General features: G+C 31.4%; 1 protein-coding gene across 2 annotated transcripts in view; it reads right to left on the reverse strand.

Moving 5' to 3' along the window:
• The window catches only part of LOC140062098 (transcription factor AP-2-alpha-like), a 125,353-nt gene that overhangs the window by 50,779 nt on the left and 57,903 nt on the right, over positions 1 to 16,671 (reverse strand). The window contains exon 1 of one of the 2 annotated variants that reach the window (XM_072108150.1): positions 5,879 to 6,307. The exons of the other annotated variant lie outside the window; for it this stretch is intronic. Within the exon in view, the coding sequence (XP_071964251.1) occupies positions 5,879 to 5,890 (12 nt within the window). The 5' untranslated portion in view covers positions 5,891 to 6,307. Of the gene's footprint in view, positions 1 to 5,878; positions 6,308 to 16,671 lie in introns of those variants that run through there. 2 annotated transcript variants of the gene reach the window in all.

A 16,671-nucleotide genomic window follows, 5' to 3' on the forward strand; every position in this document is an offset into this window, starting at 1 on the left:
TGTAGCCTGGCCTATTTATTTATTTTATTATCTCTAATTTCCCCTTTTTTCTACTCCCTTGGCCTCAAATGAAACTTAGTTTATATCGTAATCATTATAGTTTATCCATGTCGTTTACGTGTTAATTGCTGTTTTATGTAGGCCTAAATGGAAAGAATAAGGTTTATACTTTTAAAAAAATCTGTTTCATGTTTAGGATGCTAATTTGATGAAACCAGGGAAGATTGATTCTTCCCTGGATGAAACATAACTTAAAAATGTGTATGTAGAAGCTTGCTTCGCATACAATATTATTTGAAAAATGTATTGCCTGTATGCTGTTTTACTAAGCAAAATAAGCCTTGAACTATAGATGTTTTGAAAACAAACAATCTCAAATTGCCAAAATTAATGAAATAATCATTCCTGAAAATTCAAACAGTTTCGAGGTATGTCAAGTTAGTCAGTAAATGAATGCATTCATGTTCATAGCATAAACAAAGGTGAAATTAATATCTCTACCCCTGGTGCAATTCGGACACCGGTGTTTTTTTGGCTTTGAGAAAAGCACGTGATAAATCGTCTGTTTGATACATTTTTATTTTTCGTATCAAGCAAATTTCAACATAATCAATTGTTTGTTACTTTGTTTCATAATGTTCCTATACAAAAAAAATGCCCTCTGTATTATTATACTTTTTGGAATAAAATAAGTAAAGACAAAATTGCGAACGATGAACATGAGTGACATCAGCATAATGTAAAAACTCAGTTTGTATCTTTATCGAATTTTAGGCCTGACACACACACGGACTATACCTGTTTTACCCTTCACTGTTAGCGAACTTAATTTATTTTATATAAGTTAAGACTGCGATTATACACCTCTACGAGTTGTTTAATACACGTGCTTCTGAGGTTTTAAATATATGAAGATGGGCCTGCAGCTGTAGAGGGTAAAGACACGCAGGTATCCTGCAGAGTAAGCGCTCCTCTCCGGTCACGATGAGGGCAAATTTGCCATAGCAGAATAATTCCTAAAATTGCTTGATATAAACTAATGTAAAAAGAACCCGATCGACCGATCTCTGAAAAGGCGGTCAGTAACCGCTATTGACTTAAAATGAAAATGGAAAAATAACGAGCTGGGAGAGAATGATCAACAGATATATCCAAGGAGGCCAATTTGAAACTGTCACAAAATGGTTTTTTTCCGCTCGACAAATATTATTTAGGTGGTATTAAGTGTTTTAGATTTGTAGGATAGGCAATGCAGGGTTGTTTATAATTATTTGATTGATGTATCCATGTAATCCATGATTAACTTCAATTAAATTCTCTAACTCAAAATCATATAGCCATGCCATGTAAAATAGGCCCTGTTAAAAATAAAACTTTTGTTTGTGTTTTTAATCCATTTGAATTGTAATGATATTTGAATAAAGATGGCAAAACTTTACAATAAATTTATTTTATTTATGTTATTTAACCAAATTTTGCAATTTGTAACGTTGGTGGCGCTGTTATAATAATAATAATAACTTTATTGTTTCTCTTTTATAACAGAGGCAAAATTCTCAATAGATGTGCAACAACAAAAAAATAAATATGGACTTATCTTACTACACAATCAAATACAAACATTATGAATTATTACATTAAAAAGTATATAAACATTAGGTTATAAAAATTCATTCAATACATTTGAGCGAAAAGTAAAAGATTGTGTTATGGAAGGATATTATAAATTTCGATGCGTTCTTTCCATGCAGTTGTTAAAAATAATTTACAATATTTGTCAAAGATGTTACTTGCTAATACATAGTTAATATTGTTTATACATTGGATTTGATATTTTTCATGAATTTCTAGGTCGTCAAAAAAAAGGTGATATTTAAGTTCAGGTGAGCTTGACGTGAATAAGTCCCATATTTTATGCAAATCATTGTTGTATAGATCTTCTTTAAGTTGTTTAAATATTGAGTTTCTAATATTAATTAATCTAGTACAATTGATATTAGAAACTACAAGCTTAAAGAAAAATGTGTTCACAGTTCACTGATTTACACATACAAACTCTACAAGATAATTACAACCTAATTAACACATCCAAGTAACAATAAACAGATCAGTTGATTGGAGTTTCATAATGGCTCGTACAAGTCGAACAATGTGCTCATAATAAACAGTAATCTGAGATGATCCAAAGATGATATGTGCTCTAATTATCAACATTCAAGTTGGCGAAATGCAAGTTCTCAATAATACCCAACACTGCAGTACAAGAGCAACAAGTCAATCACAGTGCTAATTATTAGAGCGCAACATAACGCGCCACCCCGTCGCGCACCGTGCGGATGGTTTACTTTTATTCGTATCTCAGATTCTACAAACTTGAACTTCGAAGGAATTGCATATCTTCTTAAAATCATTGCATTACTTTATAAACCTTAGCCCTACTAACATTATTGAAGATGTTTTGTAGCTTTTGTAAGTTCCTCTATGCATAATGTTTCCAACATAGCGAAAAACAAATAAGACATTTCCACTAAGAAAATAATAGTTACAGTTAAAAAAAAATTGTTCTATATAAAATCAAATCAACAAAAACAGATTACTAATTCAAATGAACTTTTATAGTTTTGACGCAAATTTTTTTTTCATAATCTTATACTGGTCACAACGCGTTGCAACGGCGCCCTCAATTGTTTAAAACTTTAAAATGATTGACAAATTAATTATTATATGAAATTATTGCATTGCATTTCTGGAAACTTCTTAGTTCAAAGTATAAATACCATTCTAAAAAATATTCTATAAAGTAAGATTTGATTTGTTAAATAATTAATGTTACAGTTATGCTATTCACAGAAATAATGCAACTATAGTAATATTACGGTACCGTACAATCCTCGGTGAAAAGATTTAATTATTTAATTTGTTAATGTTAATTTAACAATTAAATTTCCTATTAGAACGCATAAGTGATCGTGCGTTGTAAGTTGCCGGCGGACAGACGGTCAGTCACCTTCTACTGGCCTACTGCTGATTTTAATCCGGTCCCTGGATGTTGGCAGAATACCGATGCGAGAGATGAAGAAACAAAACGAAGAAGAGGAAGCTGTAAGGATGAGACACTGCAGCTTATCATGTTGTATTTTTAAAACAAAAACATTTTCAGTTGTTGAAGAAACGCTATAGTATATTTAACTATCACTAGTAAAATAAGACACACACAAGTATGTTTTATATATAACGTAGCCTGTTTTCACAAGGTTTTTACAACATCTATATGATTTTGATTTAAAGAATTAAACTGACGCTAATCTTGGAATGCTGTTCAATAAAATATAAACAACCTGCATTGCCTATCCTACACATCTAAAACACATAATACATTTTGATGTCGTCCGAGATCCACTGTAATTTGAATGATGTGGAAATCACAATAGACCTGTAACCTATTAATTAGGTCATATAATTTTAAAAAATAAAATTCTAGCACCTTTCTAGCTACAGAATGCCTAAGTAGGCCTAGTAGTAGTATTTGTAACAAGCTAAAGTGTAGCAAACAACTTTACATGAAATATTATTTCATATTTTGTTAAATTTTTTAATAGAAAATAATATGTAAGTTATTAGTACATTAATGTACGCAAGTTAACATGTTTTGTTATTATAATAAGTTCACGTGATAATAATTATATTATGATTATTTACTGAACAATACTTCATAAGGTTCTCCACGTGTATTTTATTCCGAATTCATTGTTATACGTGATGCATCAAATACATTTTGCTGATAAAATAATTATTGTATTATTTGGCATTGACTTCAAAGTTGTTGCTAAGGGCCATTCGTTCCACTCTACCAAGGTGAAGAACCAGTTTGCGTCGATTGATACCGTAAAATTTTGCAATAATAACTTTATGCCTACTCTTAAAATGTTGTAATACCGGAAAGGCACAACATATATCCAAATTATTGAATAATTCGTCAGTTTTCAAACAAAGTCTATAAGGCCACTTACTATATAAATATCCTAATTCATAGGATTCAACACTAAAAGTTATTTTAGTCCTAATAAATTAAGTGTAAATGGGAAAGAAATTCCTACCCCGCTACATGAATAATTGAAATCGGTAAACCCAAAGTTTAAAATTGTAAAGTTTGGAATTAGGACCTATAACTGCAAGAAGTATTGCAAGTGTTATCTACTTTTCACAGTAAACCTGCAATAATTTTTTAGGATTTTTATTATATCTTTACAATTTATAAAGTATTTTACAAGCCTTGTTTATATTACATTGATTTATAAATGTTGCCTTCTTCCGTTTTTTTAAATAAAAGTGGAAAATATTAACAGTTTGAAACAAGCGTTTTAGAAATATATTAACGGGAAGAAAAAACACCTTATACCAGTATGATTGTGTTTATACACATGATATTCAACTATCAAATGACATAGTTTGGTTAATATATCATCGTAATGCCTGTGTACATCTCATCTGTCTATTTTCAACGTCTTTAGCATCAGTTGCTTTATACGTAAATGTAATTTCTGTATAACCTTGGCCTTTTACGATTCGTTATAGAATTTGTATTCTTCTTTTAAGAAACCCTCATTATGAGTAAATAGAAATCTTGTAATTGTTAGGAGTCTGTGAAAGGAATGCACATTGTGTTCTTGCAATAGAACAAATTATGTTCACCTGTGTGTATAGGAAAGTACATCTTGTTCGATATTATATGGTTCATATCCCAGGTTTAGTATAATAATAATGATCCGCCTCAACAATAGCTTACGACTTACCGTCGGATTTACGAAAAACGAATGTGTTGTAAATAAACGCGCTCTAATAGTCTTTTAACATAACAAAAAATAATATAGCTAAGGCTATATACATTGAATGAGAATATTGTTTAATTTTCATACCAATCTAGGCCTATACAATACAACCATTAGTTATTCTTGTACAATTCAGGAACGGGTTTCATATAATGGCTAAGCCACTTACATAATACTTAAGTAATAGGCCTGCTAGAATTATACTAAATATTTCTACTAAAATAATGTTTTCATTAACGTACCTTTATGTAGGCCTACATTTAGTAACAGATATCATTATACCGGTATAGGTTTAGACTACTTCAATGTCTATCTTTGGTACATGCATTAACAGATATATCGTACCTCAATGTCTATCTTTACATAAGTCAATTGTCGTTTGCATACCAAATGATACAAACAATATAATAATACAGTACCGCAAAGTGTAATAACGTTCGTTCGTTTAGATACAAAGGCTCGTACTAAGGTAAGACAGGAATGTGTAGGCTAAGCACAACGCACATGTAAGTTACGAACACAATAAGGCACAGCAATCAAGCTAAGTTTCGCTCTAAGTTTCGATACTAACTTTTTTTGTAAGGTAAACGTATAGTTAAACGACTTGTTCTGGGTCTTTTTCTGTCACGGTGATATCGTTATAGACAAAATATGTAACGTTGTGAGGTCCACCATTTTAATATAATAATGTTTAGGCAATGTCATACAACAAATTTAGATTTTGAATTCGTGATCACTGCAGAATTTCGTTAATGATAATTTAAAGAAATAATCAGATGAAAACCATACCGAAATGATAGATAAAAATAAAGTTAACATTGTAATTCGTGTTTTGTTTAACATAGTCCACGTCAAATGGAAACCAGTGTAGGTGGTACAACACGCCGATCTTAAATTGATTTATACTTCAAATTAAAAATTGAAAGCGTTTTCCAAATTACCGATCATGAAATAAATATATCAAATAAGAAACAGCGTTACTGAATACAAATTCGATGGTTTAATGATTCTGTTGTAAATTGAAAATAAAAGGACAAAAAAACACTTACCATCATCATCATGATGCTAACGGGCTGAAAATCCTCGAGCTAAATATCAAAAGAATTAAACCGTGTAATGTTTTATGCCTCAATGAGGCTCTTCAGAACCACGCGTAAACTCAGTTCGCTGGTATATTATAACAACTGACTGTGTCGTATTGTAGCCTTCGGGTTTTGAATCCCAATCAGAAATGTATGAAACGAGCCACACAAATCTACCACTCAGGTGAGACTGAAGGCGCAGTCTTGCGGAACACTCTCAGTCAGAGTTTTTCACGTGCGATAACTGGCTGCTGGGAAGCCAAATTGTTGCAGTGTATAATCACACACACACAAACACAGATTCAAAGGTTCTTAATTGACAGTTTCAACGCTTAGAATTGTTTTGTTCTACGCATAGAGTCACTTAATTCAACCCCTAACTCGGTGGGTAGCAATATTCAACTGATTGAGAATGACCGGCATTGCCTCGGCAGCCACCAATTACTGGGACGTTGCCGGCAGCCCGCCCCGGAGCAAAAGTCAAACGGCTCTATAACGGCCAATCAAATAATTTTTCTCCTTATCTGATTATACCAAATGCAAAGTGTACAGAAAGCTCTATGTTTGCTAAATACTCTTTTTTAAACGTTAATATTGCCTGCCAGAATTTTCAACGTGATGCCGTGTGTATCGTATATTATACGCGCGTAACATTTTAACGTTGGATTTAGCTTGTGATTTTAAACAAAAAGCGTTTTGTAATTTTTGAATGGTGTTATTTTGTGTAGGCTATTATTTTAATGAAGAAATAAAACCTTCCGTGGTAACAGTAGCCTACCATTTTGCTGTTTTGTGTTTGTTCTTGTTTGTGTTCAATGTCTTGTCTTGCCAAATTGTATAAAACAAAACTTTAATATTCAATTCAATTTCTTTTTATCGCGGAATTATCATCCATATAAAAACTCCTATAACTGAGAAAGAACAATTCAATTTAACTTGTGATTGAAAATCGTTTTTGTAATTTTTGTTTGGTATTATTTTGTGTATTGTTTTTGTGAATGAAGAAACGTTTCTTGGTTTCTTTCTTGTTTTTGTGTGTGTGTGTTCGGATTTGTCATTGATATTGAACACTGTATAGGCCAACGGATAATATTTAAAGTTATTTTGTACCGTGTCATAAAGTTTAAAATATAATTAATTATTTGATTGTATTAGCAAATGATTTATATCGTTCATAGTACAAAAATAAACATCGATGTAAGGATAGGATCAGGATGAACATTTTAAATTTTGAAACATTACATTTTTTTGTGTGTGTTTGGATGTAATTGGAATTCAACAAAGGTCAGGTAAACGTGAAAATAACTTAAAATAACTATCATTTCTTTACTTTAATATAGTAAACAAATGATAATTAGGCATATGCGTCATATTATATAGACGTACAGTATGTCTAAAAAACATTAAAATGAAGATTAATAAAATCAGACTTTGAACAGGCCATTTTGTAAATGAAATACAGGTACAGTAATTAGTTCCGTAGCAAAAAAAACCTAACGGTTAAATTTAACCAAAAATCCATTGGCTGGCTGACTCTTTACTTTTTTGCTTAAAATTACATTTTTTGTCAGGTCAATATTTTTTTAGATCAAATTTGTTATGGTCAAAATGAATAACTAAATGTGAAGTGCCCATGGACATGATGATGTCATATCACTACCATATTTGGGCATATCACTACCATATTTGGGCATATCACACTTTTTTTGTCAAACTAGTTTGATAGTGTAGACCGAGAGGTTTATACTATTTACATTTGCGGCATAGAAGATATAGCGTAATATAGCAGTACAGTTTAAACACAGTCCTCTCTATCGAAGACGCGGCGGATCAACAGCGAAATCAACAAACTGTATTTGACAACATCACATGTTGTCGAAACTAAACGTGCATTAACGATCATGCTAGAATTGGAACAGCCATCTGACGTAAGTTATTATTTTACAAGACCCTCCTGAATGAAAAATGAAATTGACATTTACAAGTGTTGTTTCGTGCACACCGACATTTTGTTCATGTTTTACTTTTGCGCACGATTGAGCAGCTTAAACACTTGTACACGCGTGTATTCGTTTTAAAAGCGTTTCAACCGACGCACTGTGGTCAAATCTCTAAACATTGTACGCTGGCGCACTAACACGTCATACTATAGCATTTGCGTCATCTAACGCATTCAATAACGTACATGTCAATTGGTCATATATGATAAGTCTGAACATATGACGCGTTGGTATTGTTTTACGCACTATTCATATTTTGTTTAAGTTTTGTTTACGCGATTAAGTTCTTCGTTAAAAAAGTTTTAAAAAAGAAAGAAAACGTATAAATTATTCTTAATGTTGTCATTTATCATAGCTCTGGGATTGGCAAACTTAAAAATATGATTGCTAATTACAATTTTCATATATTTCTCCTATTTTGTTTATCATTAGGCCTACTATGTTTATAACAATGATAGGCCGTAGTGATTACAAATATTATTTTTTAAATAAATAAAATCATTAATCTTTATCAGTATTTTAACAATATCAACAATTATAAAACTAAATTGCTTTTTAAAACATAGATAAGTAACATTAAAATTATTATTTACAAAATATACAAAATGTTTAATTTACAACAATAATTGTAGGCAGGTGAAAATATCATACTGTATGCATACATAAGTTGTTAAACAAATCTTTTCTATTTAATAATGAATATAAATGAATACTATTGATGATACACACAAACAGGATACAAGGCACAAAAGCATTGAGTTTGATAGATTGTCTTCTTAGAGAGTTTACGACGACTCGCGTTCTGATCTTGATACGGGTATAATATCTATAAAATGTGATTCTAATACAATCTTTCAACCTATTTATTTAACATAATAAATAGAATCATTGATTTATTAAACAATTAAATGAGCCCGAAGGAATCAAATCTCATTACGTCACTCGGTTAAGATTCAGATTTTACAATGATGACATGGATTGCCATTGTAACAACGCACGCATTGCTCCAAGTAGTGTTTCTTATTGTTTTTGCTTTTTTAAAAAATCTTTATAATAATATTTTGCTGGTTGCAAAAGACAGTTTAAGTATGCAGTATATCAGTATTTTTCTGCATAGAGAGTGGTAGCATTAGCTGGGCTCAGAATATTCACTCGTATAGGGCGCCGCCTAACGATGTGATCTAAGTTTTTTTGGTTGGTTTGACTGTACTGTATTACAAAATTGGCTACCCACCCATACTATTACATTACTGTTAATGTTGTAGATTTACATGGAATTTGTTTCAGTTTTTGCTTCATATGGTTTGAGCATTCAACAAGATAAATTGACGGGTTTTTTGTTTTTTGATTTTTTTTTTTAAATATTAAAACATTTTATATTTTATAAAAACATAAGTAGACAAAACATGTGACCTAAGTCTACAAATAATTCAACTAGATAATGTGCTCGGGTTATGGAGAAAATAATTAGGTAAACAAATGTAAAAATAATAGAAACATAATTCAATTCAAGGCAATTTGACCCGTGACATGCCTATCCATAATAATATTTATATAAAAAAATAAACGAATACAAAAAATGTCGACTGTAAAGATGTTTGAAATATATAATTTGAAATTCTATATAAGATTCACAAATTATTTTTCCAGAGGTCGTGTTTGAATTTTAAAAGCATTATTGAAAGACGGGATATTGATTTCAGTCTCAATGGCTATATTCATTTAATTAAGATGATCATACATTTTTTTTTTGTAATATTCATAAGTCATTAGCAAAACTGCATATAGTTACTTTTAATAAGAGTGCGTTGCTCCATTTTATCTCCGTATACGTTTTCCTTTTGACATGTGATGCTAATATGTATAGGGTCTCTCATGCGGGTATTTGCAACGAATAAAATTAAGGCTCTGAAGAAACGCAATGTTTTCTGTATGTTATATAGATATGGTTTGATAACGTTGTATACATGCGTATGTATCATGCGTTTTTTACGCATTACATCGTTAAAAATTTCGTCTTTCACTATATGAACAAAAAGGCTAAAGCTCTCTCTAAACTATTAAACGAGTTTGACAAAAAAGTGTGATGTGCCTATATAGTGATATCCCCAAATATTGTAGTGATATGACATCATGCCCATATATGGCCACATTTTGTCACATAAAATGTTATAGTGTAAGACAGATCTTTAGAATTAATAATAATATTAATACTGAATAATTCATAATTTTCAACAAATCCCTACATTCTAAAGTTTACTATCAACGATATAGTTATATTTTGTTACACAATCGTTACTGTAGGACAAAGTTGCATGTACACTGTAAATGTACTATATCTCGTGATTATTGTGTACTACTATAGTTGATGTTATGTCCACATCGAAGTGAAATGGTTATATTTAACCGATTGAAGAGTATAATTCCGTTTACACTTGAAGTAGCGCCGATGATAATAAGGCAAGATTTACTTGGCATGAGTTACCATTTTGCATTGGTAAAATGCCATCATACTTCCAATCTACGTGGCGGTAAAGGATATCATGAACAACTTGTTTGATATGAACTCAAATGTTTGAATTGTATGTTTATCTGTAGCTTGGAATGTAAAAAGTTGTATGCATCACTTTTATTGAGTAGTCTTAACATGGCTGTAAATTTTATGGTCTTATAAACATGCTGAAAACTATAGGCCTTATTTTAGGGTCTACTACTAGATTTATTTATATACATAAAGTCGTTTTTTGTTGGAATGATTAGTATTTTTCCTATTGTTAACTATCATTTTAAATTAATCTTTTTTTCACGATTCTAGACCAATCCTGTATTACTGATGCTCTATTTTTAGAGATTTTCCATTGGCACCGGTGCCCTTTTCTTGATGCTGTACCATTTATAGACACATTAGGCCTTTCATGTATTACTGATGTCTTTTTTTAAGAGTGTTTCTTCTGGTACTGGTTCCCTTTTCTTTCTTTTAGAACCATGGTGCTTTCCTATTGGTATGTCCGTTTTAGACCCACCGTGCCTTTCTATTGTTGTGTCCATCTGTACAGTGCCTTTCCCGTTGGTGTGTATCCGTGGGCGGTTGCGGACCACTGTGTGGGGTATAGCTGTTTGAAGGGTGTCGATGCATACAACATAATCATATTCCATACTCAACTGATAAACAACATCATTTATTTCCCCTCCATCATAGTGATTGACAAGTTACGCTTATCTTCAACACCCCATGACATTTTGATATATAGAGGAAGATGGCACGAACTTTGACCTTGCCTCTAGGTATGACGTAGGAGGTGAAGATTTTCATCGTCTAATTCATCATATCCGTATTCTAAGTTCAAGAGTCTACTAATCCCACTGTAGTCTTAGCAGTTTAAAGAAACAATTTCATGTTGGTGTCACCAACACAGAATTAAGTTCCATGATTATGATTTTAATATTGATTTGTGATTTAATTATGACGATGACAACTTGTCTCTTCTGTATACAGTGTTCCTAAAAGTAGAAAATGCGCATGCGCTTATTCGGGTTAGTTTACGGTATTACATTACGAAAGGTGTCGAGTAAGTTTTTAAGTTCGGTTAAAACGTTCGAGATGAAATCTTTTCTGAGGCTACATACTGTATTTGATATAATTATATTATCGTCTGATACTCACTGCTAGGAATACAAAACGAATAATCAGAATAGATTACCCTTTGGGCCCAAAAGATGAATTAAATTAAAAGAATGTTCACGATATTTATTGAAATTATACTGTAGAAAATGACAAATATATATGGTAACTATAAAAGATCAGACAACGTTGAACTTTTAGCCCCTTACGGATTACTTAATACAAATTACTTTTTAACATTCAGGCTACAGTCTCAAAGTTATGAGGGGAGAAGGTAGGATTGATGGGAAAGCCGGGGGAGTGCGACCTGTCATCGATAGGTTGAGCCAGCAGCAGAATCCTCAGCCAGGTTACAGACTAATCATGGGTTGGAATGATTACATATATATCAAAATGTAAAAATATACAATATGCTTTGGGTGTAGAGTTTTCACGTGAAGTATTTATAAACTTTCATTTAACGTTTGTCTTATGAAAGCTAATGATAATCCCACAATGCCACCGGCTACGTAGATACATAGCAGTTCCTAACTTTAAATATATTTTGTTTTAAGGTAAAAATCGAATAACTACGAATGCAACGTATATCTATTGTCCATGGTGTCTGAGAAGGTGAGCAGATAACTTTTATAGATCAACGTTGCTCTCAGAGAATGTAGCTACTTTTTAAATTCGGTTTTCAGTTGATATACAATACCAATTTGTTTGACACTTTAAACACTTTTATAGTAAGCTAAACTATAATATTAGCAAAAGCAGGTTTGCGGTACATGATGTAATTCTAAAAAAAAGAAAGAATTTAAATTAAAGAATGTCTTGAAGAGTTTTGGGTGACGCAAACCTTCTTCTAAAACGTGTGTACTAATTCAAACTCTCAGATATTTCAAAATCATTTTTTTAAATTAAATAATTTCTTAAATGTACAGGTATTGTTATGTTAATATATAAACGATTTACTTAGCTTTAATCATAAATGGTTGTTTGTCGGTATTTGTTAAATAAGATTATGTTAATGTTTAATATTTATTTTTATGTGTAGGACATCTTGTAGTTTCTAGTGATGAATTTGACAGCATTCGCGTCATAACGCATTTAGACCGTTTATAAATGCGATTATTATTATTACTAAGAGAAACAGAAAATACGAGTTAAGACACACGGTTAGTTAGCTAAGTTTATGGCCTATTGGCTTCTGCTCGTTTTTTTACTGACAGGCAAAATCAAAAACTTAACATCTGAAATTAGCCGTAACAAGTTAGAATATTAAACCCTAACACCCACCAAACGATGCGGAAAAACACAACAGCAATTATAAACAAGAACAATATTATTTTGTATACTCGAATATGAAGGTTTCACAATAATATTTAAATGTTGAGTTTGGCTTGAAGATATCGATTTGTAGATAGATTTAAACCCTTGGGTAGGTATCACCAAATGCAACCATCCAACAATACATTCGATATTGAAATATAATTATGCTTGCTCTAAGCTACTATGATGAAAAATAAATTAAAAGGTACGTCAATATCTTTGTCAATATGAATGCGAGGAAGATACTAGGCCGACACCTTAGTTCTATTAGTGCATAACAATCTATAAAGACAATAGTTAGCGGCGATGACAACCAGCAAGGCTTTATAATTACCAATAGATACACGGGCGAAAACCAAGCGATTGGGTTACGTATTGTTGATAATTATAACACACTACGTCAAGGAGCCGCATTCATGAAACTAAGTAATTTACTGTGTAAGAGCTTATGATCAACTATTAAAAAGTACAGAACACCGTTCTAGAATTACGTTTAATTATCAATGATAGACAATCTACGTATTTCTGTGGATAGTATTTCGTTTAATATCCCAAATAATTGCATTCTTGATGATAGTGTTGCATTTTTATGAAAAATAACAAAGATGGAAACTTGGGATATGGAAGTGTGGAGTGAATTGTTTTCGTCAGTGTTCCTGAGTTTATTCCCATTGTTTAACTTTCAACCAATCACATGCCTCTAAAGTTAAAAAGAAAAACGTATGTAGGCAAACCTCACACCCACGAAGAAATATCTGAATTCAGCTTTCTAGAAAGGTAAACTTCGGGCCAATCGCATAAGTGTAAAAACACTGCCAATGTTCAGCAACATTATGTGTTTGCACTCTATAATTATTAATAAGAAAATAAGATAATAAATAAGATTTATATTTTACCTACATTGTATGGTACTTTATTATTAGCTCTAACAAACATTAACAATACTTTCTTATGGCTAAACGTTGTCATCATTCTTATGTATACTTAATAGATTCCGTTTTCAGGCTACAAACAATTCACATAGCCGACGAGAATTTTGACAAAGTATAAAAATAAAAATGGATATTTAGTATACGACAAACGTGATGACTATCAACAGTATCTAGAAAACGAACATCGAACTATTATTACTGAATAAATTATTCAGATTTGTAGAAGCATATGCATAAGTCTATTTCAATTTGTATATTTGAAACAAGTAGTATAGACCTTCTAATTGTCTCGGAAGATCTCTCTTATTTAGCAGAAAGTAATTTCATTATAAACGTAAGGACTATTAACAGAAAATGACCAACAACATAATCAGTGAAATTACATTATCCCTAATTGGTATTATTAAAAAAATATTCCAGCTTGAAATCACCAAGAGCAAATTCCCTGCCCAGCCATCTTAAATATGACCCTAAGGATTGTAGATTACATTCAGTAATTTGTAAGACAATAAAGTTCTCTGCTCGTATCAATATAGCCAGAAGAAATTCACTTATTACAATTCAGAAATCTAGTATATTTATAACATGGTAGACTGAATCTAAGCCTGGAGTCTTTAAGCTTAAGTCCTAGTCTCATTGATTCTGGGCGTACCCCGGTAGCACTATGCCTGCTGTTAGTACCACAACAAGCTGGAAATTAGCCTTAATTTTGATTCATGTAAGAGGTTTATTATGTCTGTCGTATATCTACAGGCCTTATTTGTTTGATATATTTTAATTAATTGTTCAATAAGAGGATATAAAGTGAAAGTTTATAACATTTTAGAAGACGTTTTTGATCAAGTTACTATAAATAAATATATATAAACAAATCAGGCAAAGAACATTAAGGGCTAGTGTTGCCCGAAAGCTTTGCTAACTTTTCTGGCTGTTTTACTTCTCGTTTTGATTTAGCTTTTCGCTTTTATTTTGTATCTCCATTGAGATCCAGCCACTGCATTGTCATTTTTTCAGTAATTTGCCTTTGGATTTATATATATATATATATATATATATATATATATATATATTTATCGTTTCAAATTAATTAATTAAATTTCAGTATATAACCGGGCGGTTTAGAATTAATGTTCTTTGCCTGTTGTGTTTATATATATAAAAGTATCTCTTCGGAGATCCCGCCTCGTGAATAAAAATACTGAAAGATGAGGGCGTATCAATTTGATCTCTGTTGCGCGTGCGTACAACTGAGGACTAGTGCTGTTCCGCCGTACCACGCCGAGAATGTTAAAGAGTCGCTATCCAATCGAGTTCGAACAATACCATGAAAGCCCCAGTGGTCTAATGGTTAGGACATCTGCATATCAAGCAGGCGGTCCGAGTTCGAGTCTCGGTTGGGGCGACTTTTTCTCATTCTCACAGATTTCATCATCTTTATCGTTTCAAATTAATTAATTAAATTTCAGTATATAACCGGGCGGTTTAGAATTAATGTTCTTTGCCTGATGTTTTTATATATATATATATATATATATATATATATAAATTCAGAGGTAAATCTCAGTGGAGATGAAAATAATAATAATCAAACATCTCCATCAAAACAATAAAGCAAAACAGCAAGAAAGAAAATGCTCGAGCTTTATCATTTATTATAAATTATATTTATTAATTTATTTTCAACTTTATGTTTAATGATGAAGACTTTTTGTCTTTCGTAAATCTAAGAGAATATAAATGTGTAAAGTTGTGGTATAGCGTTTCTTCATTACGTCACAGTCGATATATCGTATTTTGTAAGTATTATACATATCTGACTCGTGGTGATTTCTTTCAACATTATTGCAATGTTTCATATTTTATTGTCAAACCTGCCATGTTTTCTGTCGACAGCAACTCGTGCGCCGCCAGCGACACTCAAGGTGTGTTTTAAATTGGTCCTTTTTCAAAATAAATTGGTAAAAAAATGTTAGATCATTTTAAAGATGTGCTCTGTGAGATGCCTGTCAAACAAGATAACACGAAGTCTTCACACGATGCTGCTGAAGGTTAAATTGCAAAAACAAATATCGAAAAAAAACTTCTATTTTAAAATTTGTTTTTAATTAAAGTTATTTTCATTAAGATAATTGTTAAATGGATTCAAACAAACTAAAAATAAAACAATACTATAATTGTCTTGCTGACATGTTGAGTATAGTCCCTTTTAAAAGTAACACAAATAGTTATTCCTTTGACAGAAAATTGTCGATAAAAAATGTGTCTGATAAAACTGTAGTTTAAATAAAAGAATATAATTTCCTGCAAGTCAAAAAGTTTGGTTAAAATTCAACTGTTTGTTTTGTCTTTTTTATTAGCTAAATCATTATTTTTTTTGGCAAAAGTGAATAATTATTAAAACTACAACATTCAAAGTTTTCAAATTTATACATATTTTTTTAATGTTTTTTCAGGAAAAGCATCTTTAAAAAGAAATTTTGTTGTGGTACTTTAAGTTGTTGATCATCCTACTCAGTTCTCACTTCCAATATAAAGTCTAAGTTAATTAAACAGAATCTTAACACCATTAGTTGCTAAAAACAAATACCAAGATATTAAAGACGTTCGATTAAAATAACAAACGCTAAAAGAAAAGCTTATCTGTAATCTTGTAATACGGCTGAAGCCATGCCTGTCATCCTGGCATTATTATTAGAATGCATATTTTATACGTTGTATTTTTACAGCAATTCGATCAAGCAACGAACATTATTGAACATAAACACACGCTCATCTCTCAAACTGTATGCAATTGCAATAGACCAGTAATAATCGATATAATTAACCTATATTTAATGTGATATACGTGTAATAACGTGTGTAGATTTTAATTGTTCGTCTTCATGTCCTTTC

The sequence above is a fragment of the Antedon mediterranea genome, chromosome 11 (genome assembly GCF_964355755.1).
Source record: "Antedon mediterranea chromosome 11, ecAntMedi1.1, whole genome shotgun sequence".
In the NCBI taxonomy this organism is placed as follows: Eukaryota; Metazoa; Echinodermata; class Crinoidea; order Comatulida; family Antedonidae; genus Antedon; species Antedon mediterranea.